The sequence below is a fragment of the Dama dama genome, chromosome 32 (genome assembly GCF_033118175.1).
Source record: "Dama dama isolate Ldn47 chromosome 32, ASM3311817v1, whole genome shotgun sequence".
Lineage (NCBI taxonomy): Eukaryota > Metazoa > Chordata > Mammalia > Artiodactyla > Cervidae > Dama > Dama dama.
The window spans coordinates 26,193,543-26,220,580 of record NC_083712.1 but is presented as its reverse complement, the minus strand read 5'-3'; the positions used below and the strand labels follow the sequence as shown (position 1 = coordinate 26,220,580).

The 27,038-nt window shown below is 37.9% G+C and overlaps 1 protein-coding gene across 1 annotated transcript in view; it reads left to right on the top strand.

Annotated features, from left to right (window-relative positions):
* Positions 1-27,038, top strand: part of ZDHHC2 (zinc finger DHHC-type palmitoyltransferase 2) — a 68,552-nt gene that overhangs the window by 25,164 nt on the left and 16,350 nt on the right. Inside the window, exons 2-6 of the mRNA XM_061134941.1 lie at positions 8,740-8,766; positions 9,836-9,930; positions 17,148-17,268; positions 22,195-22,264; positions 22,996-23,028. Of these exons, the coding sequence (XP_060990924.1) occupies positions 8,740-8,766; positions 9,836-9,930; positions 17,148-17,268; positions 22,195-22,264; positions 22,996-23,028 (346 nt within the window). The remainder of the gene's footprint in view (positions 1-8,739; positions 8,767-9,835; positions 9,931-17,147; positions 17,269-22,194; positions 22,265-22,995; positions 23,029-27,038) is intronic.

The following is a 27,038-nucleotide window of genomic DNA, read 5'->3' as shown; positions in this document are numbered from 1 at the left end:
AGTCTCTTAGTGTTGTGGTTCTGTGTCTCTGGAGAACTAACATACAGGGGTTGAAAATCTTTCTCTGTAGAGGGCCTGATGGGAAATATTCTGGGCTCTGCAGGCTGTATTCTGCCTGTCACAACTGCCCAGCTCTCCACTGCAGCAGAGAGATAGCTGTGTCAATGAAGGAATGTGTCTGTGTTCCAAAAAACTCTGTTACAAAAACAGGTGACTGGCTGTATTTGGATTGAGAACTGTAGTTTACTGAGCCTTGGATTAAATGTAACTTGATAATTCATGCAGAAGACATAAGTGAGGTATATCTTTTTTTTTTTTGGTGTGTTTTTTTAAGGATGTTTTCTTAAGCCAGGTTTGGAACAAGAAGCAGTTTGTCACTCTTTTGTATGTTAGGGGTTACTACTTTGGCTGACAGTCTGACTCTTCATCCTTGGTTTTACCTGTTTGATTTTTAGACAAGAATTTCTTAAGGATCAATACTATAACAAAAGTATCACACATCAGTTCTAAACTGATAGCTATCCAATCACGCCAGTCAGGATGGCTGCTATCCAAAAGTCTACAAGCAATAAATGCTGGAGAGGGTGTGGAGAAAAGGGAACCCTCTTACACTGTTGGTGGAAATGCAAACTAGTACAGCCGCTATGGAAAACAGTGTGGAGATTTCTTAAAAAACTGGAAATAGAACTGCCATATGACCCAGCAATCCCACTTCTGGGCATACACACTGAGGAAACCAGATCTGAAAGAGACACGTGCACCCCAATGTTCATCGCAGCACTGTTTATAATAGCCAGGACATGGAAGCAACCTAGATGCCCATCAGCAGATGAATGGATAAGGAAGCTGTGGTACATATACACCATGGAATATTACTCAGCCGTTAAAAAGAATTCATTTGAATCAGTCCTAATGAGATGGATGAAACTGGAGCCCCTTATACAGAGTGAAGTAAGCCAGAAAGATAAAGAACATTACAGCATACTAACACATATATATGGAATTTAGAAAGATGGTAACGATAACCCTATATGCAAAACAGAAAAAGAGACACAGAAATACAGAACAGACTTTTGAACTCTGTGGGAGAAGGTGAGGGTGGGATGTTTTGAAAGAACAGCATGTATATTATCTATGGTGAAACCGATCACCAGCCCAGGTGGGATGCATGAGACAAGTGCTCCGGCCTGGTGCACTGGGAAGACCCAGAGGAATCGGGTGGAGAGGGAGGTGGGAGGGGGGATCGGGATGGGGAATACGTGTAAATCTATGGCTGATTCATATCAATGTATGACAAAACCGACTGAAATGTTGTGAAGTAATTAACCTCCAACTAATAAAAAAAAATAAAAAAAATAAACTGATAGCTGACCAGTCAGCCTTTTCTCTAACATCCCGCTTTGTTTCTTAGAGGAATGATTAATGAGGGAGGAAGTGGGTTAAGCTGTAGAAAGCATAGCCAGAAAGTATAACTGGATGCCCAGTCTACCAGCCTTGAAGTTTCTTGATGGTTCCAGGTTCCAAAATGTGATTCTTAAAGGCCTTTATTTCACTCTTGCCAAAAGGAACATTCTTGCTAACACTGGTAATAATTTATCATTCCTACTCTCTCTCTCTTCCAATATACCACCAGTGCCAAGAAGCTACTTTAATTTTTCAGGCTCTTTCAACAAGGCAGAGTTCTTGTTTCCTCGTTGTACTGCAGTTAATCAGGGAGGAGTTTTAAGTCCTGCAGGTAGACTGGAAAATTAGAAATCTCCAAAGCAAAGTATTATCATTGTAGGCTAAGAAACCAGAAAGAAATTAAGCTAATCCAAGATAAAATTAGGCAGATACACTTCTGAAATGAAAATTTTTTTTTAATTATTTTTTTTTTTATTAGTTGGAGGCTAATTACTTCACAACATTTCAGTGGGTTTTGTCATACATTGATATGAATCAGCCATAGATCTACACGTATTCCCCATCCCGATCCCCCCTCCCACCTCCCTCTCCACCCGATTCCTCTGGGTCTTCCCAGTGCACCAGGCCCGAGCACTTGTCTCATGCATCCCACCTGGGCTGGTGATCTGTTTCACCATAGATAGTATACATGCTGTTCTTTTGAAATATCCCACCCTCACCTTCTCCCACAGAGTTCAAAAGTCTGTTCTGTATTTCTGTGTCTCTTTTTCTGTTTTGCATATAGGGTTATCGTTACCATCTTTCTAAATTCCATATATATGTGTTAGTATGCTATAATGTTCTTTATCTTTCTGGCTTACTTCACTCTGTATAAGGGGCTCCAGTTTCATCCATCTCATTAGGACTGATTCAAATGAATTCTTTTTAACGGCTGAGTAATATTCCATGGTGTATATGTACCACAGCTTCCTTATCCATTCATCTGCTGATGGGCATCTAGGTTGCTTCCATGTCCTGGCTATTATAAACAGTGCTGCGATGAACATTGGGGTGCACATGTCTCTTTCAGATCTGGTTTCCTCAGTGTGTATGCCCAGAAGTGGGATTGCTGGGTCATATGGCAGTTCTATTTCCAGTTTTTTAAGAAATCTCCACACTGTTTTCCATAGCGGCTGTACTAGTTTGCATTCCCACCAACAGTGTAAGAGGGTTCCCTTTTCTCCACACCCTCTCCAGCATTTATTGCTTGTAGACTTTTGGATAGCAGCCATCCTGACTGGCGTGTAATGGTACCTCATTGTGGTTTTGATTTGCATTTCTCTAATAATGAGTGATGTTGAGCATCTTTTCATGTGTTTGTTAGCCATCTGTATGTCTTCTTTGGAGAAATGTCTGTTTAGTTCTTTGGCCCATTTTTTGATTGGGTCATTTATTTTTCTGGAATTGAGCTGCAGGAGTTGCTTGTATATTTTTGAGATTAATCCTTTGTCTGTTTCTTCATTTGCTATTATTTTCTCCCAATCTGAGGGCTGTCTTTTCACCTTACTTATAGTTTCCTTTGTAGTGCAAAAGCTTTATCTACCTAAAGAAACAAAAGACCTATACATAGAAAACTATAAAACACTGATAAAAAAAAAAATCAAAGAGGACACAAACAGATGGAGAAACATACCGTGTTCATGGATTGGAAGAATCAATATTATCAAAATGGCTATTCTACCCAAAGTAATCTATAGATTCAATGCAATCCCTATCAAGCTACCAACGGTATTTTTCACAGAACTAGACCAAAGAATTTCACAATTTGTATGGAAATACAAAAAACCTCGAATAGCCAAAGTAATCTTGAGAAAGAAGAATGGAACTGGAGGAATCAACCTGCCTGACTTCAGACTCTACTACAAAGCCACAGTCATCAAGACAGTATGGTACTGGCACAAAGACAGAAATATAGATCAATGGAACAGAATAGAAAGCCCAGAGATAAATCCACGAACCTATGGACACCTTATCTTTGACAAAGGAGGCAAGGATATACAATGGAAAAAAGACAACCTCTTTAACAAGTGGTGCTGGGAAAACTGGTCAACCACTTGTAAAAGAATGAAACTAGAACACTTTCTAACACCATACACAAAAATAAACTCAAAATGGATTAAAGATCTAAATGTAAGACCAGAAACTATAAAACTCCTAGAGGAGAACATAGGCAAGACACTCTCTGAAATGAAAATTAAAACCATGTCCCACAGTGTGACTATCCTGTGTATTTAGGTGGCCCCCAGATGTGGGCAGGGGAAGTATTTTAGTGTAAGAACAGTGGTGCTCGTATTGCCAACTGTAAACTACATGTAATTTCTCTGGAATGATTATAAGATGTAGGCATTTTTTTTAAAGTCATTGTTTTTATTCATTATGTTGAACAGATGGTGTCACATCCAAAACAGGTCTTGTCCCTTTAAAGTGAAGGTCTCATGTGGACTGACTGCCATATGAGCAATAGAATTTTTGTGTCTCCTCATCACCCACTGTAAGGATGAGTCCCACCATCTTTCTTTCTACTACCAAGTTTCTGGAATGACACATCTATATTAAAGGCAAGATATGAAATCTAAGTTATTTTTCACCTTTTTTTTCACTTGGTAAAGTCTATTTGCAGTCAGAATTTTGCATAGCTGTCTTTCAGAGGTTTGTACAAATATAACTTGTCTCAAGTTTTTCTTCATTTGTGGTCCTTTTTCCTATATGATATCTTTTACAGTTAGTATTCACAAAATTAACTATCATGCATTATAATTGCTGGTATATTTGGAGGGCTTACTGTGTGCCAGGCTGTGTTAAGTACTTTACACTTACTACCTCTTTTAATTCCACAGCAGCTCTAGTAATACTTCATTTGTTACCACTACACTCACTTCGTGATGGAATATCTATTAGATAGGATCACTGTGTAAACTAGCAGGTGGCAGAGATGGAGTGGGGCTTTGCCTGTGTTTATCTGGAGTCTTTGCTCTTTAGTTCTGTTATGCTTAGTAAGGTTCTTTTTCATTTTGACACACTAACCTATTAAAAAAATAAGATACTAAGGAAGAATCAAAATTAAGAGGCAAAAACCTTATAAATGTATAAAACCTTTCTGTCTTCTTTTAAAGTTGCTTGAAGCCCAGCTGAAACTAATGTCTTCTTCAAGATTTTCCTTTTTTAGGGGATCAAGAACAACTTGGTCTTCTGTCCCTCCTTTGTGTGATGAGGTATTGTCTTCACTTCTAGGGGTGTAAGCTAGCAGGCATTACAGATAGATTGCTTTTGGTTTTGCAGAGTTCCAGTTGAGTTTCTATGGTGTGCTAAGATGACAGGTAAAAGAAGTAACTCTGTTCTTGAAATTTTCGAGTCCCCAGAAGAAAGAATTGTTTCTCATAGGTCTGCATTGGGATTCCACTTTTACGTAATTCAGATTCATATGTTTACTTCTGTTTGTCAATGTTTTTATTCAGCAAACATTTATGAGACAGATGCTCTGTGCTAGTTGTTTTGCTTCAAAGAGGAACTAATTTTAATAAGAGCCAGCAGAGCCCAAAGTCATAATATTTTTGTCACATGCAGAAAACTTTAAAATTGAAAAAAAAAATTATCAGATAGAAATAACTAATGTGCTGCTCATTGTGACTTATAGTAAAGCTCATCTGCCTCCATTTTCTTTTAATAAAAATATAAATAGCTATGTTCATTTACCTCAAAAACTGGTTATTAGAAATTATAGTGAAGATGTTTATAAAAGATTCAAAATTTCTATACATGTGCAGTTGGAGAATAAGTATCAGCCTAATTTTTAAACAGACCAAACTGAAATTCTGTGAAATAATTAAGTGATACTGGATAAAACTCAAAATTCACATTAAAATCCAATATTATTTTTGGAAGATCTGTCATAAATATGATCAAATTAAATATTGCTATTTAATTCTCACGTTGATATAAATAATTAAAGTATGTTTAACTTAATACCTATTTTTTTCCAAAATTGAGCCTGTATTTTCCATATATTGTCTTTATATATTAATATATATGTATTGGAAACGTAAGTAAATAACCTTAAATGGTTATTTATGAACAAAATAGAAAATAACATTCTATTCTATGTGGTTTTGTCCTAAGAAAGGGATATTGAAACTGACAGTTCCTCCCCTAAGTTGAAAATTACAAGACAAGGACTTTCCTGGTGGTCCAGTGGGTAAGACTCCAGGCTCCCAGTGCCAGGGGGAGGAGGGTAGCGGGAGGGGGGAATGGGTTGGGGGGTGGGCTTGAGTTTGATCCCTGGTCATGCCGCTTGGTGCAGCCAAAAAGAAAAAAATTACAAGATAAACCATTGACCTCATAATGAGGTAAACATGGTTGCAAGAACATCAATTTCCTCAATATAATAAAGCGCAACCAAGTGTGGTCCATATATCTGTTAGTGAAATAGATCAGTTTCAAAGTTTTGGCACTGCTGTTTGAAGAAAGTGCTAGTCATTCAGTGGTATCTGACTCTTTGTGACCCCATGGATTGTAGCCCATCAGGCTCCTTTGTCCATGGGATTCTCCAGGCAAGAATACAGAGTGGGTCACCATTTCCTTCTCCAGGGGATCTTCCCAAACCAGGGATTGAACCCAGGTCTCCTGCATTGCAGACAGATTGTTTATTTTTACTAGTACTTATTAAGTCATTTGAAAGTAGTTATACACAACTTTATTTAGAACATATGTAACAAATATGGGATTACTTCACAGAGTGTATTAAAGGTTCTCAAAAAGTAAAAGAGAAGAGATAGGAAAAACCAATCATTTTATTTTTTTAGTAAAAACTATTTTTTAAAGTTCGCTAGTGATCAGGGAAATGAATACTAAAACAGTGATTTTTATTTTGGTCAAAATGTTGACAAAAATTAAAGACATTTTGCATTCATAGGAAATTTGATAGGCTCAGAATTTTTGTGGGAATATAATTGATACAACCTTTTTGGACTTCCACATTTTCCTCTATAAATGTTACCAGAATTATTTACCATAAATATGCATCCATGAGTAACTTATTTAATGGGGGAAAAAAAGCAAGCTGGGAAGGACAGAAATAGCTTTTCAGAAGATATCTTTGAATGCATATCCAGCCAATATATTAACAGTCCGGGACAAAAAACTTATTACCTCATACTGATCATACTTTTTCTTTCTTTTTTTTTTAAATGTCATTTTGTTTTACTGTTTCAGTTCTGACAACTAGAGTCATGGGTTAGCAAATACATTTTCTTTAAAGCACCAGAACCTCTGGAATGGTCATTAAGGGTCATTCATACATAAATGCACAAATGGATTCAAATTGCTTTTGCATTTCCTTTGATTAGCTGCAGGGATAGAAATTTTGATCTGAGGAAGAACTGTAATCAATTTTAGAGCATTCTGAAGAAGGGGAAGTCAGGGTCCAGAGAGAAACGCATGACAGGAGTGATGGGGTCAGACAGAAAAGACAGCTCTGTCCTTCCTCTGCTCTACATCAGCCACTTTAGGGATTCTGTGAGAAAGTGTCCTCTGACTCCCTCTCGCCTCTGACGGGCAAGCACACTTGTGTTACAGGCCATTTGTAAGTCAAAGATCATCTCATTCTGCCTGTCCTATCTTGGGGATCAGGAATGTTAGCAGAAATTGAAAGACCAGGAAATATTTAAAGGAGCCACAGCAAGATTGGTGAGAAATCTGGAAATAGTGTATTCTGGGGGCTAAAAAAGAACATATGAAGATCTGCCTTTTAGATTTTCTGTTTATAGCTACAGATTGGAAGCCTGGATATCATAGGTAGGATCCACAGGAAGCTCATTTCGGCACACCCTGATCTTACAGTCGTTCTTAAATCAGTCCAGTAAGAGAGTGGGCTGCTCTCCAAAACTATGGTTCCCACTGGCTCTAGAAATGACTGAACTGTAGCCCTTCTGGGAAGGAGGTTGGTCTGATCAGGTAATCTTAAAAACCTCTCACAGCATTACCCTCTGATTCCAATGTTCCTAATGCAGATGAAATTATACTCCGGGACAAAGGCTGAAAATCCTGTCTGCCTTTTAATAGCTGAAAAGGAACAAAAATGCATTAGGAAACAAAGTCAAATCTTGACTTGCTACTATTGAGATAAGGCAGAAGACTTTAGTACAAATGGAGGGAGACCACATGGGAAACAAAGCAAGCAGACACTATTAGAAGACTTAGAGAACTTATGGTTGCCAAGAGGGAAGGATGAGAGGAAGGGATGGTTAGGGAGTCTGGAATGGACATTTACACACTGTGATTTTTTTCAATGGATAAACAACAAGGACCTACTGTTCCCTACAGGGAACAGAGCACAGGGAACTCTGCTCAATGTTGTATGGTAGCCTGGATGGGAGGGGAGTTTGGGGCAGAATGATAGTGATTGATGGTTTAGTCGCTAAGTCATGTCCAGCTCTTGCACCTCAGGGACTGTAGCCTGCCAGGCTCCTCTGTCCTCTGTCTATGGCATTTCCCAGGCAGGAATACTGGAGTAGGTTGCCATCTCCTTCTCCAGTTGGGAGAGGATGGGTACTTGTATATGTGCGGGTCCTTTCATTGTCCACCCGAAACTATCACAACGTTGTTAGTTGGCTATACTCCAATATAAAATAAAAAGTTTAAATGACAAAAACGGAAAAAGAAAGAAAACGGCTAGGGTTACTGAGTCGGGTCTCTCGTCCCAGCTGGTTTGAGCCTTGTGGTCCCAGTCCTCATCTACCTGCCACCTTGCAGCGTTCACAGCAGCCCCTCCGAGATGGCAGTTTCTTGGGCCCCTCGTTGTATGGTAGGAAGCAGTTAGCCATCGGGCATAAGAATTTGTACTTTCAGAAATCCAGCAAGAGAAGTCTGTGTAGTGGACATGATGTTTTTTTTTTTTTCCCCCTTCTGGAGAGCTAACTCAGTGGTTGCCAACTTACAAAGAGCAATCAGGGTCTCTGGGAGTGTGATGAGCTAGCGAACCTTTATCTGAACTCTGTAGTTGAAAGGAAACCTGAGAAACCAAGTCAATAAAGGAGGAAGACTCACCAGGGCCACACTTGACGGGGTTTCTTTCAATCCAAGGCTGGGATGCCCAGCAGGGCCTGGCTGAAGGCCCAGCCTCCCCTCCCCACCTCTCCCACAATACTCACCTCTCCTCTAAACAGTCTAACAAATATTTAAAGAACGTGGCTTGGAAAGAGCTAAATTATTAACCTACTCAAGATCTTATGTCTCTTTCAGGCCCTGTGTTTGCTATAAGCTTCATATAATATATTGCCTCTCTTTTCTCTATTTCCGTAGTGTCCATGGAAAACATTGGAGAACAAGGTAAGATATATCATTGCTTTCTATCTGAAATTTTAAAGATAGTTTGAGAAAATAAATAGCATTCATTTAGATTTGATTGGAGTTAATAAATGATACTTTGAGAATGTTGGAGTCAAGACGGGGTAAAAAGACATCTCAGGCTGAATTCTCCGAGACGCTTGGCAGAGACCGCTAGCCTGAACGGCAGTCATTGTGCCAAAGATTTTTGTGGCTTCCAGATACAGGAATATAAACAATCTCCTGTTTCCACACAGAGTATGACCCCATACCTGAGTCACCTACATAATTCATGAAAAAGATCATTGGCTCTATTCCTTGATCATCTCACACTGATTTTAGGTGCCTTATTAGATAATTGGATGTTTTAATGATTCTGTAACAGAAATATCTTCTTCTTTTCAAAAGCTGAAATTGCTGTTAAGGTTTAAAAATACCAAACATGCTATATTTTAAATTCATGTATTTTTTTCTACACAATTAAGTTATATGTTGAAGTATTGTCCAATATACTGGGTACCAAATTAATATTTTAGATTTGCATAGGATTTCAAGACCAAAACACAGCACGAAGTGTGTTTGTGTGCCTTATCTAAGAAGAATATTCAGAACGCTTTTCTTAATCATCGAATGTGATCAATAAGAAGCTTAAACTCCTCTTGGAGGAATTCTCTTTGTTCAGATGATCTCTGGTTAAAACTATGGTTGCTGAAACAGGGCCATCATATTTGACTCAGGCTGAGCAAAATAAGCAAACAACTTATTTTGCTTTTGCTATTCTGTGTTAGTAAAGCAAAGTTATTAAAGCCAGGATGTTTTAACATTTGTTTAACACTGTGTTTATAGCTTAAAGTTTCAGGCGTAACTTCCTTATTTTTATAATTTAAGAGAGTCCCTGTAGCCATTTTGCCAGTAGATGGGCCTGTCTATAGATGGGAGGGTTCTAATCATGGGATAGTAACTAAATAATTAAATTATTTGGTTATTTTAGAACAAGCACACGTTTTGTGAATACCATGATTTTAGAGTGTATTTGCATACTACAGTGATAATTTTGTTTCTCTCATTTTAGTTGTGTGCCTGATTGCTTATCATCTACTTTTTGCAATGTTTGTCTGGTCGTATTGGAAAACTATCTTTACGTTACCAATGAATCCGTCAAAAGAAGTAAGTTAAAATATTGGTATAGTTATCTCCTAAAGATGGAAATCTGAAATATTGCTGTCTGAAGAATGAGTTTTATGTCTTTTTTTAATATTGCAAATCTATTGAGCCTAGTGGTTTTTTTATATTAATATGTTAAGTAGTTGAATTTTTACTTGGTAAATATTATTTTTCCACTGTGTATTATATTTACAATATTAAATATGTTATATGTTCCACTTCTACTTTGGAGTCAGACACAAGGATGGATGGATGGTAGATAGGTGGGTAGATACAAAGATAGAGCTGAAGGTAGACATGTTTCTATTATAATTATCATATTAGTGGTTCATTAGTTGGCTGTCAGCTACCAGAAACAACAACAATAAAATAACAACTTACCTAATCTTTCCCACTTTCAAAGTCTGTAGCTATTGTACAGCTGCTGGGCACCCAGGCTCCTATCCTGTTACTCTGACATGTATAGCCTCTATTCCCAGCTTTACTTCTTGACCTGAAATAGCTGCTTCAGTTCCAGCCATCATGTCTACATTCCAGGCAGCAGACCAAAGAAAGTAGAAACGAGGAGTGGAAGTAAATGTCTTTTTCTTAAGGACACTTTCTAAAAGTTGCTGATGCCATTTCCGCTTATATTTAGGATTCAGCTAGTTATATGGCCACATTTGGTTGCACAGAAGACTGGAATTTGGTCTTTATTCTCAGTGGCCATGTTAACCATGGGGCTTCCTTGATAGCTCAGTTGGTAAAGAATCCACCTGCAATGCAGGAGACCCCAGTCGATTCCTGGGTCAGAAAGATCCGCTGGAGAAGGGATAGGCTACCCACTCCAGTATTCTTGGGCTTCACTTGTGGCTCAGCTCGTAAAGAATCTGCCTGCAATGCGGGAGACCTGGGTTCGATCCCTGGGTTGGGAAGATCCCCTGGAGAAAGGAAAGGCTACCCACTCCGGTATTCTGGCCTGGAGAATTTCATGGATGTATAGTCCATGGCGTTGCAAAGAATCAGACATGACTGAGCAACTTTCACTTCGCATTAACCATGTTACAAGGACAGAGTAGATACTGAGGAACAACTAACAGTCTCAGCTCAGAAGGTTTTAAATAAAATTATTTGTTCAAATATGCATTTTGAAAAGATTATTCTGGCTAACTTTTTATTTCTGGGTTCTTAATCCTGATTAAGTGTCCTTGAGGCAAAGGGCTATATTTTACTCATTTTTGTATCCTTGACACTTAGCCTGGTGTCGCTTCTATTTCTATTGAATAGAAATAAACCTTGCTCCAATAATAATAGTGTGGTTTTAGTAGGCTAACCTGAAAAAAAAAAAAGAAAGAAAGAAAGAGGTCTAAGCATCACTGTGAATTATTTCCTGAAGTAATCTGTTTGAAATGCAGCTGTGGTTAGAAAGGCCAGTAAATACGCTATGTGAACTGAGAAAGGATATTAAAAACAAAACCACAGATATCTGCATAGCATTCATAGCAGGCTCGGTCTAGAGTGCCAAGAGGTAGTCTTTTCCCTTCTTTTCTCACTTTTTCCCCCTACCTCTTTTCCTCCCTCCTACCATATTTTTTCCCTTCCAATCATCTTTCTTGCCTTCATCGTGGCCTGAATTGTAGGTTTGAAGGAGAATTCTGACTTTTATCATAGATCATCTCATCCACTCTGGTGTTTGCTTATAACCTCTGAGTTGACAATTGCCACATCTGTTTCTAGCCTGACCTCTCCCATGAATTTCAGACTTCTGTATCTCCCTGCCTAACTTAAGTCCTTGATCATTGCACCAACACCGCAGACAGCACATCAGACTGAAGTCCCCACCCTCTCCTTCCCCAAACCGTGACTCAGCTGTTCCCTGCGCATGTTCATGCCACTGCCAACCACGCCGTCATTCGAGCCCGAAGCTTGGCACCCTCGCCCCTCCCCCAGCATGCACATTCTGGAAATGTGTCACTTGCTCATTTTTCTGTTTCAGCTCCAGCCCCTTTCCTTTTACTTTCCATCATTCCCCTAATTCAGAAGCTCCGTCATCCCTCTCGTCTGACACATCGAAGTCTTCCCTGTGGCGTCACCCCTGCCAGTCTTGCCCACGCTCTGGGATTCCAAGGATCCTGCAGAAATCCATCCTTCACTCTGAAGCTGAGGCTTGACTCTTTCACTCTGCTGCTTCTGGCTGCTCAGGGGCTCTGCCCACCCCACAGGGAAAAGGCTGGACTCCCTGGGTTGGCAACGATGACTCTTGTCCAGATTTTGAACTTCTTGCTATTTCCTGTCAACCATGCCATTATTTTCTTTCCAGAATTTTCTTACCTCCTTTCTCATCGAAATAATTATATTTTTACACATAGTGGCAGCTCCTTCTTGGTCTCCTTTGCGGGTTCCTCATTATCTCCTGCTAGCATGTGGCAGAGCTAACATTCAAAACAAAGTCTTTTTGATCTTCACAGCTACGCTCCTGTCCCTACACCACACTCGAGCAAAAGGAGTAGACATCATATTTGGGGAGAAGGGTGCTCAGGACATCAGTTGGAGCACAGAGGGAAAAAAATAGCAAAATCTCTATTCATATTTTACTTTTTAATGTTTCTCCTTTTAAAAAAATTTCGTATATAAGGTACATAATATATTAGCTAATAATAAATATGTATGACTAAATATGCATATATTAGCAGTACAGCCTCCAATTATTCTTTTATTGATAGGGTTACATGATCAAAAGAGTTTGGAGACCATTGACATAAAATAAGGAGTCCTTGTTTGCTGGTTAATAATCCTATTCCACTAATAAAATGCAAGATCTTGGGCCAGGCTTTTAACTGATCAGCAGCCAGAGAACCCTCACTTATAAAATGATGGTCCTGGACTTCAGCTGCCCGTAAGATACTGTTAACAGTGAAAAACCTTTGGAAATGAGATTTTAAATGTAGGAGAAGAGAAAATAGAAGAAAATAATGTAAATATCTTCCAATCACTATTGAGAGAATATAAGTTTTCAATTCATAAGATTTTCTCCCAATATAAGAATAATATAACCATATTGAATAATATTTTGAAAATGAAGAGTAGGCGGAAAAAAAAAATCCCACCACACTAATTCAGCCAGTTTATATTCTGAATTTCTTTCTAGTTATTTTTCCTAGGTGTATTTAGAGGGCACATACTCTATTTTTTTCATGTAATGGTTCTTCACTGGTTTATTTTTAAGTACAATTACCATTTTTAATAACAACATGATATTCTCACTGAAACTTTGGAGTTTTAGGCTGATCCCAACATTTCATATTATAGTGTTGTTAACATGTTTGTTCACAGAGCTTTACTCATAGTTTGGGTTATTTTCCTTAATATAAGTTATCAGAGGTAGAATTACTAGACAAAGGAAATTTAAGTCACTTGCCAAATTGTTTCCCAAAAGGACTGTAGCAATTTCCAAAGCTACCAGTTTCATCAGAGCCTTGGGACACTGTGTCCTGTTCTTAAGTTTCCAATTTAATAGGAAAAATGTTTTATGTTTTAATTTGGACATTTTAGGCACTGATGAGGTGATATGTTTCTTTTTTTCTTAAGTCAAAAACGACTAGCAAAAAAGGAAATACAATTCTCTGAGTTTTCTGTGTGTTGTTAGATTTTGCCTTTTTCTTAGTTTGTACATCCTTTTGAAATCGTACTCTCCTTTTATCGGAAAACTGTATTTGATTCCAAATGTTGATTTCTGATATCATTCTCCAGTAAAAGGAAGAAGAACTCCTTAGAGAGATGGCTGATTCTAGAACTAGGGCAGGAGATTTTGAAGATGAGCCAGAAGCATCTTATCATGCCAAAAAATAAAGAAGTACTCTGTAAAATAAAATATTATCGATGGTGATATGTCCTTTGACATATGGCCCTTTGGCCATAGGATCCAGCTGAAAATGTCCCAGTGACCAAAGCTGGAGCATTTTGAGCAGGAAAATAAATAAAACAGTGTTCAGTCACAACCAGGTGGCTCAGCAGTGAAGAATCTGCCTGCTATGCAGGAAATGCTGGAGACACCGGTTTGATCCCTGGGTCGGGAAGATCCCCTGGAAAATGGCACGGGCAACCCACTCCAGTATTCTTGCCTGGAAAACCACATGGACAGAGGAGCCTGGCGGGCTATACAGTCCAAAGGGTCACAAAGAGTCAGACATGACTGAAACAACTAAACACACACACACACAACTCAAAGTATAAAATAAATATCCTTGCATTTCTCAGTATACAGAAATGATTGAATGAATAAATAAGTGGAAAAAAGAAATTTCTTTTACAGAAGAATTCCAAATAATTTGTGTAGATACTCTGCCCTCAACGGCTTCCCAGGTGGCTCAGTCTGTAAGGAATCCTCCTGCAATGCAGGAGACCTGGGTTTGATCCCTGGGTCAGGAAGATCCCCTGGAGAAGGAAATGGCAACCCACTCCAGTATTCTTGCCTGGAGAATCCCATGGACAGGGGAGCCTGGTGGGCTACAGTCCATGGAGTCGCAAGAGTCAGACACGACTGAGCAACTAAACTACCACCACCTGCCTTCAATGATGCATGCACGCATGCCACGTTGCTTCAGTTGTGTCTGACACTTTGCAACCCTATGGAGCATAGCCCTCAAGGAGGGGAGGAATAAATCCCTGCTTTGTAAAATGTGGGCTGCCTGTAGTAACTTCCTTCCAAAGAGTACAGGATGAGATAGGGAAATAATGATTCACTTCACAGTGGAGAAACCTGAAAAACACCTCCTCAACCATGTGATTAAAGTCACCATCAACAGTTCTAAGTCACATTGTTTGTATGTTCTCTTGATATGATGTGATACGAATGGCACTTTGCTTCTGTGGTCTTCCTCCACAAAACCCGTAACCCCAATCTAATCATGTGAAAAACATCAGAAAGATTCCACTAGAGAAGCACTTTATAAAATACCTCAGCAGTACTATGCAAACTCATCAAGATCAACAAAAACAAGGAAAGTCTGAGAAGCTGTTACAGCCAAGAGGAACTTAAGGAAAGGTGACCAACAAATGTACTGTGGTATCCTCAACAGGACCCTGGAACAGAAAAATAAGGTATTCAATAAGAACTAAGGAAATCTGAATAAACTATGAACTGTTGTTAATAACAGTGTATCCATATTGATTCATTAATTGTCCTAAATGTACCATACTAATACCTGATATTAGGAATATCAGCAGTTTGATGAGAGGATATATGGGAACCTTATACCATTTTCTCAATTTTTTGGTAAATTCCAAGTATTCTAAAATTGATAAAACTACTTAAAAGCAAAACAACTTGCATTAACTGGCCAAAGGACTGCCACAGTCTGGAGGGTTGGAGGTTGGGTGTGTTATCAAAAGGTAACACCCCAGGAGATCTTTCATTCCATCAGATCTCTACAACTGTCGCATTTCCTCAAATCTGTGACATGCATTTGTACATAAAAGTGTTCTAGGGAGGGGGAGTGCATATTCGGTGCATTCCAAGATAGCGTTAGGTATTTTGACATCCATCTTAGATAAGTAATAGTTCTACCAAACAGTGTTTGGTCTTTCGGACCTGATGGATGCAGTGTGTTAGGTTTATTTATAAAAGTATTAAACATACCGAGGAGCCATCCAGTTCTATCACTCACTAGAACTTACCTCTGAGGTTAAAAGGATCCAGAACTCTGTAGAAAATGTAATAAAATGTTAGTGGTTTTATTCCTTTTGACTATTATTAAGTCTTTTACTAATTTTCAATACTAGGTTTTAAATTAATTTTAGACTTGAACAATGGAGACAAATCAACCTGAACTGTGGGAATCAGGGTTCTGACAATGGAAAGCTAGAGACCAGAGTATAAAAAACCTTTAGCCTTGACATTCAGTGCTCTGACTTAGGCCTGCTGGTGCTTGTTCCTTTGTCCGTTCCACGTTCTCACAGAGGGCTTACTCTGTGCCGAGACTTAATCCCCTTGTGGGGTTACATGCTTGTGAAAGAGGGAGACAAAGGGCAAATGAACCAATAAAATAATTTCACATTATGGTGTGCAACACAGAAAGCACACGCGGACCTGATGGGGAATATGGCAAGGAGAAGGGATGAGTTACCAGGGTCCCTACTCTAGTAAGGGAATCATGGAAGTCCCTTGAGGAGATGCCATTTAAGCTGAAACCTGCAGCATGAGAAAGAGCCGTCCAGAGAGTGTGAGGAATAGTGTTCTAGGCAGAGGAATTGAAAGTTAGTAGAGACTTTCTCTTAGATTGACGCTATTCTTTCATGACTATTACAGTATTATAGCTTCATTTCCTGTTATCCATTTTCTATCACTCAAAACTATTTCCAAACAAGGTACACAGTCCTGTGCATAACTTTTGTCATAGAGTCATATCCCTAAAAATAACATTTATAATAGTTTATTTGATGCATCTGTTCATCAGTATGTTGACAGTCTTGGTTGTACACAGCTGTCGTTCATTAAATGTTAAGTGCCATATAGGATTCAAGTTATTTGGATGGACTATACTCCAAGTTATTTATCCATTATCCTTGATGGACATTTGGGTTTAGTTTTTTATGTTTCAAACAGTGATTCTGTGAATATCCTTGTCTCCTAGAGCATATTTATAGAGTTTGAACAGACTTTAAAAAAATTTTTTTTTGTGATTATCAAGTTGGAACCCAGACAGATTTTCATTTTTCTCAAAGAAGTATTTTTTTAAATTGGTGGGACAAAATTTGCAGTATAGGAAGTAAAATTAAAGCCTACTTCTTTTGAGTGCTAAAGAATTCATGTAATGATTATCCCTAAGTTAAAACTCCCTCTCCATGAGAATACTTGCTTGACGTATTTTTTTTCTATTTTTGGTTCTAATTATAACCGATTATAAACTGCATCCATTGAGCTAATTGGTTTATTTTGCCATTTCATCTGTTAATATAACTAACACTTGGATAGAACTCTACAGTTTATAAAAACACTTTTACATTCTCTTTTCCTCTTGAGGTTCATAAAGATCTGAAGGAGCAAGAGTTATCATTTTTCCCCTTCTCTAGATTTATAAACTACGGGGTGGATAGACTTGCCCAGATTTCATACCCCATTGCCTCTTTGAATATATGTGCTGTGTCCTGTAAATATTTTATAAATACCTTTTTTGCGGGTATAGTAGATCAATATGTTATTCCTTTGCGAGCACTGATTAATATTTAAGTTTCTTCCACAGTTCCATCTCTCTTATGCAGAGAAAGAATTGCTGGAGAGAGAGCCTCGAGGAGAAGCCCATCAGGAAGTCCTTCGGCGAGCAGCCAAAGACCTCCCCATCTACACGAGGACCATGTCTGGAGGTAGAGGACAATGAGTGCTTTAGCAGGATGGGTTGGGGTGACAGTTAGAAAGCATATCTGTACTTGAAACTCTCAAACGCGCGTTGAAACCCACTGTGCTATGGCTCAGATTGATATTAACTGTCTTCTGTAGAATCCCATAAAACAGAATGGACACCTGAATAAGGCTATGACACAGAGATCTCAACCAAGTCAGAGCTGACTTGACTTCTATTCTGCCTTCCTAGTTGTGACTCAGTGAAGATGTTAGAACTGCTGAAATCTTGATTTGTAGTTGTGTTCATTTTTAAAGTTTTAATTACACACCTCCCTATTCTTAAGTCAAAAGAGCATTAGGTGTAATGCACATATTGTTGATAATTTTACATAAATTTAAACGTTATTATATAAATTATACAAAACTTAATTCAGCTATTGATACAGTTTCAATCTTTAAAATTTGTAGTAATTCATTTTTTTTTACAAACACAACACAATAAATCTCATTTACTTGGGTCAGATTTTTTAGGTCATTTAAGCAGCTATCTAATCAAATAATTGTCTTAAAAACTGACACGCAGGGGGACTTCCCTTGTGGTCCAGTGATTAAGACCACCCCTTCCATTGCAGGGGTTATGGGTTCGATCCCTTGTCAGGGACTTAAAATCCCACGTTCCTCAACAGTCAAAAAACCAAAACATAAAACAGAAGCAATTTTGTGACAAATTCAGTAAAGACTTTTAAAAAATATATGTTATTTAAAAAAAGCTGACAGACTTGGATGACTGGTGCTTGCCCACCAAGGCTCACCCAGAAACTTTGTGGCTTTGGCTATCTGCGCCCATTTCAGTGGCCGCTAGCCCCATGTGGCTTTTGAGCCTTAAAACATGGCTCGTCCAAACTGAGACATGCTCTAAGTATAAAATACACAATGAGTTTCAAAGACCTAGGATGAAAAAAGGACTGTAAAATATCTCATTAATATTTTTATATTGTATATATTCAATTCTGACTCACTTTAGAAGCATAATTCAGTATAACTTTAAGTCTCACGCATGATGTTTTCCTGTTTGTTTTTACTGCTTGTCAGTGTGCAATTGGTGATTCCCTGATTTAATATTATGCCACTGATATTACCCCACAAAGATAGAAATGTGTTTCTGTATATGTATATGTATGTGTACCCAAGATGGGCCTAAACTAATAAGGAGGAAATTTAAACCCCCTAAAAGTAAATTATTGCACAAGTTTTCAAAACTATTTAATGGCAGTGATAGTATCAGGTGCAAAAATCTAGTTTCCGCATCCTAGTGCAGTGCTTTTTCTACTAGACCCCTTGATGCACCGAATTAAGACTAAGTCATATCAGAACAAAGTATTAGTGTTCATTAATAACAACTGCACTTTGGATTTATGTCATCTCCTTGTGTGAATTATGTGATGCTTGTTCCTTGGAAGAGAAGTTATGACCAACCTAGACAGCATATTAAAAAGCAGAGACATAACTTTGCTAACAAAGGTCCATCTAGTCAAGGCTATGGTTTTTCCAGTGGTCATGTATCGATGTGAGAGTTGGTCTATAAAGAGAGCTGAGCGCCGAAGAATTGATGCTTTTGAACTGTGGTGTCGGAGAAGACTCTTGAGAGACCCTTGGACTGCAAGGAGATCCAACCAGTCCATCCTAAAGGAGATCAGTCCTGAATATTCATTGAAAGGACTGATGCTGAAGCTGAAACTCCAATACTTTGGCCACCTGATGCGAAGAACTGACTCATTGGAAAAGACCCTGATGCTGGGAAAGATTGAAAATTGAAGATGGGAGGAGAAGGGGATGACAGAGGATGAGATGGTTGGATGGCACGACTTAGACTTAGACACGACTAAGCAACTGAATTGAACTGAACTGAACTGAAGACTATCTTCTCTTGTATTGTATGCCTATCTCCTGGGATGAACTTATGCTTCTCAGTATCTTTGACAATCTGGAACAGAATCTGAATTTCCTAATATAGTCTTTATATTTTTAGTGCAAAACTTCTGGATGCATGCTGAAATCAATTTTAACTGATTAGAGTCATAGACTAAATTAAATTACAGGAAGTATAATAAAGAGATGATAATGTTGGTGTGGTTAATCTCTCTCTGGAATATGTGGGGTGTAAAAGTAATCAGAGAAGACTCTTGAGAGTCCCTTGGACTGCAAGGAGATCCAACCAATCCATCCTAAAGGAGATCAGTCCTGGGTGTTCATTGGAAGAACTGACACTGAAGCTGAAATTCCAATACTTTGGCCACCTCATATGAAGAGTTGACTCATTGGAAAAGACCTGATGCTGGGAGGGATTGGGAGCAGGAGGAGAAGAGGACGAGAGGATGAGATGGCTGGATGGCATCACTGACTCGATGGACATAAGTTTGGGTAAACTCCGGGAGTTGGTGATGGACAAGGAGGCCTGGCATGCTGCGATTCATGGGGTCGCAAAGAGTCGGACACGACCGAGTGACTGAGCTGAACTGAACTGAACTGAACTGAAAGGTAATCATGAATGCAGAATGGACATGCAGTGGAGGGACACAACGCCCGCAAGGCAGGAATAAGAGGGTCCTTTTTCTTAGGCCACCCTCGGCCGAAACCCCTGGGTTGTTCAGATAACTTCCTTCCTCACCCTGAGAAAGGCCATGGACCGAAGCACTGAAAGGCTCAGTTGATGTCCACACACTTTTTATGTCTTAGAGAATTGAAGAAAATGGATAGTAGTATAATTGAGGGTTTTCCCATTCATTCTAGATCCACAGTCTTTCCTCCAAACCTGAAAGAGAAAAATAGTGACTGCCTAGGTTACATTGACTGCTATACATAGAGAACAAATTCAACCACGTACAGTCTTGGGTGTGTGAGGCAAGTGTTAGGACTGTTCATCTCACTTCTTTTTGTCCTGTGCTGTCTTTTTGATCCACGCATCTCCTGATTTCTTATGGGGCTCTCCAAATTCTATTATATTATTAGTTATTTTTATTAAGGAGAACTATTTGCTTTTCCAGCTCTCCCTTGCTATTGATCCTTTCCTACAAAAAAATATTTATAGACTTTTTGACTAGGAAGATTACCATTAGAAGTGACATAGTTAATTCATCACTTTGTACACAGATGTTGGTAATGTTTCCTTTTCAGCATTTACCAAAAAAGTTTTAAATTATATAAATGATACATGAATAAATTCTCAGAAGATTCAAGCAAGACAGTTAAAACTCCCCTTCCGTTGTTAGGACTTTTTAAATGATAATCAGATGGCTCACTTTAAATTCCAGTGGGATGATTTTAGTTGAAACTGATCTGGCACATGGAGTGTGTTTTAATTATAAAACTAAATTTCCGTTTCTGAAAGACCGTGAACAAAAAGATTTTCTACAAAAAAGATTATAAATGAAAAATTTCAAAATATTTTTTAGTTACTGCCCACTTTAATTTGCAAGGTGCATCCCCCCTCAGTGTACTTTAGAAATAATCACCACTTAGAGAGAATGTACAATTGCCCAACAAAACTCACATGGAAATTGTGTGACTTTAAACCCATGCTGCCCATTATGGAAACCACTAGTCTTTTGTGATTGTGACAGCTTCAAATTTGACTATAAGTGGAAAACACAGAACAGGTTTTAAAGGCTATTTAAAAGGAACAGAAGACTCACTTGATGTGACACACTTCATTTGTATATAATGTAAAATATTATATGTATTTATAATTAATATAATAATTATATTTTGAAATATGTATTAGATAAAATAAAATATATCATTAAAATTAATCTCCCACCCCTTTTTTTTTTTTTACTTCTTTTAACATAGCTCCTAGAGAGTTTAATAGCACCTGTGTAGCTCACATGATATTCCTTCTGGACAACACTGCTCCCATTTTGATACCTGGCATGAGCCAGTGATACTTTAGAGCTTCACCTGGAATGTCCCTGTGAGACTTCTTCATTCAGGAGATGAGCAGGCCATGCCATTCATCTCTGGAATTCCTGAAAAAGAAAGTTTTATAAGGGGATGATTAAGGACTTATTTCAGTATTGAAAACAACTCCTTCTAGGCCTGTTGTCTTAAAAATAAAGCTCATTTTGTTCTTAGTTTATAACAGTTTTTTCCTTTTTTTAGAGGTTATGATATTAGCTAATATAATCTTGATAATTGCTTGCTGCAAGTATGTTTTCCAGATTTTTAGTTTGCTTGTTTGGTTTTGCCGGCCCTACTGTACTGCCCAATTAACTGATCTCCTGTAATTTTGGCAGACTGAGGGCATCCTGTCAGATGCCTGTGTACTGAAAGAGCATCTCCAATCATCCATAACTGTCTCTGATGTCTGTTTTAGAGAAGAAAGCCTCAGGACTTCAGTCACAAGAATTAAAATTCTCTGGTGGAAATACCTCTTGGAATACTCACTCCTCATCTTGCATCTCACCCAGCAGGGAAGATGTGAACTCTTTCCCAATTCAAACAGCTAGTTGAATTTATTCACAAATTTCTAAAATGTGTTTTTCAAAAAACTTCTAAAATGTTGTTGTATCCTATACCTAGTCATCCTGGCAGGGTCCAGGAAATGAAATGATTTAGTCAAGGGAGACATTCTGTTTACTTTGATGAAAATGGACATGGTTGCACCCTTTGTAAGTCTGTGATTACTTTGTAATTAGATAGTATATTTATAGTTGAGCATGCCTTAGAAAAATTCCCCCCAAAGATCTATTCTTGGGAGATCTCTGCAGAGAACTGAGGCTTTAGTCAAATCATTTCATTTTTGTATTTATGCAGTCAAATATGTCATTTCTATCAAATTTAAATTAATTATGCTTTATGGAATTTAAATTTGGATAAATGATTAAAAGCTATTTAATTGTGTATTCAATTCACTGTTAAATCTAAGGCTAAGTGGAGCTTTTTGTTCCTAGCAATCCGCTATTGTGACAGATGCCAACTTATAAAACCAGATCGCTGCCACCACTGTTCCGTCTGTGATAAGTAAGAAAAACCCTTTACTTCTAAAATGTCTACACGCCTGTGGGTTTTTTTTAATGTGTTTCTTTTCTCGTTGCTTTCCAGATTATTTCCTTTTCTCCTTATTCATGCTTATCAGACCTTTATTTAGGAGATATGCCCAGCACTTGCATAAATACGAGTGTGGCTAAGGGCCATGATCAGTTGTCTCTGTTCCCCCAGATTCTTTGTGACTTAAATGAAGTGCATGATTTTAGCAGCTCATTCTTGGCTAGTTCTAGTTAAGAAAAATTTCTATGACTCATTTCCTTTTTATAAAGATAATTCAGTTGGCTTCATGACAGTCAGATGTTACATACTTAATATACCACAAGAACAGTACCATATACTTGTCTTACAGTTGGACATTAATGGAGTTTTATCCAGACTGTCTGTAAATCTGTTGACATTTTGTACTTTCTTCAGCATAAAATAGTTGTATATTAACATATTGTGTTTTTAGAAAATGAGTTATTTTATTTACATCTTAAAGCATGTATATTTTGAATTTAAAGTTCTGTTTTTGTATCATCTAGAATTGGCTATAATGTTTATTTTAGATGAGGCATTTTGCTATTATTCAGCTTTTAGATAAGTAAATAATTTTGCAATATTTTACCTGCCACAACTCTTTTGGAATAGTATTTCATTTTATAACATATTGGGATTAAACTTTTGTGGGATGCTGAATTTTGTGTGTGTGGTTTTTTTTTTAGATGTATTTTGAAGATGGATCATCATTGCCCATGGTGAGTATGGCTCTATACTTAAAGAAGTTTCTGTCCTTTATAACATAATAAGTTGAATCATTGATCTATTTAAATCTTTTTATAAATGAAATGTTGCCTTGGCTAACCTAGGAAGTCCCTTCAGGTTTAGTTTGTAGTGTTTGTTTAGTTAGCTGAAATTGTTTAGTTAGCTCAAAAGAGCCTTTATTCCATGAGTTTCCATGAAATAATTTTAACACCAGTAGATTAACAATGTAAAACATTTTCTTACGTTTGCTCAAAACAAATGGTTTTCTTTGTATGCACATGCATAAACAGAGAGATTCTAGAATACTTCTAGAATACAGAAATTACACCAAAATGTGCACATAAATTATACATAACACTTCACTTGAAGTATCTGATAAGGAATGAATTCATCTAAAGATTTAACAATCTGTTTTAAATAGAACTTAATGTTAAGGAGTAGAATAGCAGATCTGTAAATACACACATGTGTTTCAACAAGGGTTTCCACTTAGAATTTATTAAAATTTAAAAAAAAATTTCTAAGTCATGAAATTAGGTAACTGACTAGAGGATTATTTGAAAGATCTAATTAACTAATGAAGGTTGGCTTTTCTACCTTATAACTTTTCATCTCAGTGTACACATCCCTGTGACACCACACCAAGGTTGCCAGTCAGGTTGGATTTGGACATTAAGCATGATCTTTCTCCAAGCCTTGTCTTCCTTCATGGTTGGCACTAGGCAAGGTAGGGCTTCCCTTATGGCTCAGCTGATAAAGAATCCACCTGCAATGCAGGAAACCTGGGTTCGATCCCTGGGTTGGGAAGATCCCCTGGAGAAGGGAAAGGCTACCCATTCCAGTATTCTGGCCTGGAGAATTCCATGGACTGTGTAGTTCACAGGGTCACAAAGAGTTGGACATGACTGAATGACTTTGACTTTCAGGCAAGGTAGACCTACCCACAAACCTATGCCAGAGGTGGGGGAAGCATACATAGTGAACAGTTATCTTAGCTGCAGAAACAGTAGCGGGATGTCAGGTTTGTGGTATTCTTTATCTCTGTCCAGGGTACCTCTTACTTTTCTTCACCTAGATTTTCTGCTGTAACAAGTTAAGGCTGACTAACTCCTATGAAAATAACACTCCTCTTAGAGAAAGATGTTGGTAAATAACCTCTGTTTGAAGTAAAGATTTTCATTTGTGGTGACTCTTTTCTTTCTTCATTCTTTCCTTCATTTTATTCATTCTGTTCTCTTTCTTAGCAAGTTCTTTTTCCACTGATATTTCCAATTTTATGGCCGGAGTCTCTCTGCCTTCCCCCCCACCGCCTTCACTCATATCCTGGAAATGTTTTCATATCAACATACAAGAGAGCTTTTTTACAGTCATTATGTAAATGTAACAGTCACTTATTAAGACTTATAGTGAGGCAGCCTTTTTATACAGGTCTTGTATATATTTTGAAGCTCAGGATCTGTCAACTTTTAGTGTTTGAAAAATCAGAGAACCATGCCTCCGGTTTGCAATGACTTCAACGTATCTGCTGTGGCCAGAATACCCTTTGGGGTGTGGGGGACCAACTTCACACCTCTTATTTACCTAAAATAGATATCCTGTAGTCTTTGCCTTATTGGCTATCCTATCAAATAAGTGTTTTTTCTTTTTAATATAATTTTTAAATTTATTAATTATACTAATAATATTCTTTGACAAGGCTGCAAATGGTTAGGTGGCACTAATTAAATAATTTCAGATTCAGTTTATTGAGTGCCTGTAATGTCTAGAGATGATATATCCATATATCTGTAAAATCTGTAATCCTTATAACCATGACAGATATTATTAAAAATTATTTGTCCCATTTTTAAACAAGAGGAAAGTGAGGCTCAGAAAAGTTCCAGAGTGGACTTAAAGCCAGATATCAAGTTGTTTGGACCTCATCGGCCACTTTCTTTCCACCTTTTTTTATATTATGTTCTTTTTCCAATTAGACTCAGAAAGCAGTTTCCCTAAAACAGAACCAAGAGCTGTTTAACTGAGTTTAAATGAATGTGTAAGGGATGTTTACCTAGAAAGTATTTATTTCTCCATATAAAGGCATTCAGATTCAAAGTACATGCACTTTTCAAATTGAGTCTTCAAAGTAGTAGGCAGTTAAAATGTCTAACCAAAAGCTGTCTGTCAGGAAGAGAGTAAGTTATTATTAAAAATAAATATTATCTCAAGTATAACATTCCTACCAAGCTCAGTCTTCATTGACTAACCTTCTCCTCTGTTTTCTGACTTTGACATGGCGAATCACACCATGCCCCTAAGTAGAAGTTAAAGCTAAATTAGATGTTGTAAAAGTCTCCGTTCAAGATCATTTTCCTTTCTGTAAAAACGTGATCTGTCATCCAGTACAAAAGCTGGTTCTTACATTCCTGCAGGAAGAGCAGGGTCTTTGCTGTCGCATCGCGTGTTCCCCTTGTCCACAGAGCGTCACTGTCTGGACATCCACGTGGCCTGTCTTAACACCCCAGCCTCTGTCTCCCATTCTCTCCTCTCGAAACCAACACAGAGAAGCACGGGGATGTCCTCTCTCCTTTTGTGACAGAACACATTTAGACTCGGCCTGTATGGAACTGTTTGCGATATTACTTCTTACCATTATTTTATTCACATGTCGTAAGAGACAATCTCGGTGGCTGGTTTGCACTCACACTGGAATCCCTTGAGCTGCCAGAGCAACTCTTTCACACACTGTGCACCCGCAGTTTTGCTTCTTTATGAATCTGTCACACACAATACCCTTAAGTTCCAAAATGACGAAATCTAATGCTGTTCCCTTTACCTTATGTTTTTGGAGGTAGCAGATATAAACATTTTCCATTTTTGTTCCAAATTTTGGTTTATCCATAAGCCCAATGTTTAACTTTTGAATTTTTTTAATTAAAAAAGTTTTAACTTTAAGAACTTACCATGAACTCTGTCCTCTTAACAAATTTTTAAGCATGTAGTAACAGTATTGCTAACTCTAGGCACATGGCACATAGCAGACTCATTCCGTATTCATCTTATGGAATTGAGTAAACATTTTTCATATGAATATTGTTTCTCCTCAACAATAGAGAAAGAGAAACAATTAGTTTATTGGCAGAGTCAGTAAAGAGGAAGATTATCTTATGCCAGTAGTGAGTAGGAACAAAGGTGTTTGCTGGAGAAGGAAACGGCAACCCACTCCAGTATTCTTGCCTCGAGAATCCCAAGGACAGAGGAGACTGGTGGGCTACGGTCCGTGGGGTCGCAAAGATTCAGACATGACTGAGTCACACACACACACACACACACACACACACACACACACACACACACACACACACACAAAGGTGAAAGAAGAAACATCTGTGTGTTCTGTGCAGTGAGTTTATTATTTTTATTGTTAGTTCATGGGTTCACTACCCGTGAAGATAGCAACCAGTTCCACTTAGGTGTTGTATCACATTTATACTGTATCATCCAGGAATTCCCTTGTCTTAATAAAAAGAGGGAAAATAAGCTTTGATAGAAGTATGACCATAAAGTATGAGTTGTATTTGTATTTATGTTTATTGATACAGTAGTTTGAGTTCTTAAACCACCCTCTCCAAATACAGTGATTTCAGAGTAAAAGCTGAGAATTCTGAATCTCCGTTGCATAGAGACCTGGTTCTCAGAAAGGATCTCAGAGTGCTGATTTGACAGATGAGGAAAAGGAAACCTTTAGAAATTATGGCACTTTGTCAGGGACACATAGTTACTTAGCATCGAATGTACATGACGACCTGACTGTCTGGCTCCCAGTCCTGTTTCTTTCCTTAAACCCGCCGTTTAAGATGTTTTGATAATCTGATTGCTTCAGTGCCGTACTGTCCGCATGCAAGTAGTTTGTAAAGACATCTCATCTAATTTTGGAAAACTTAAAAAGTTTTTAAATTACTTAATCATAGTTAGAAATCAAATCCAAAGGTAACACAGAAAAGAATTTAGAAAATTCCTCTTA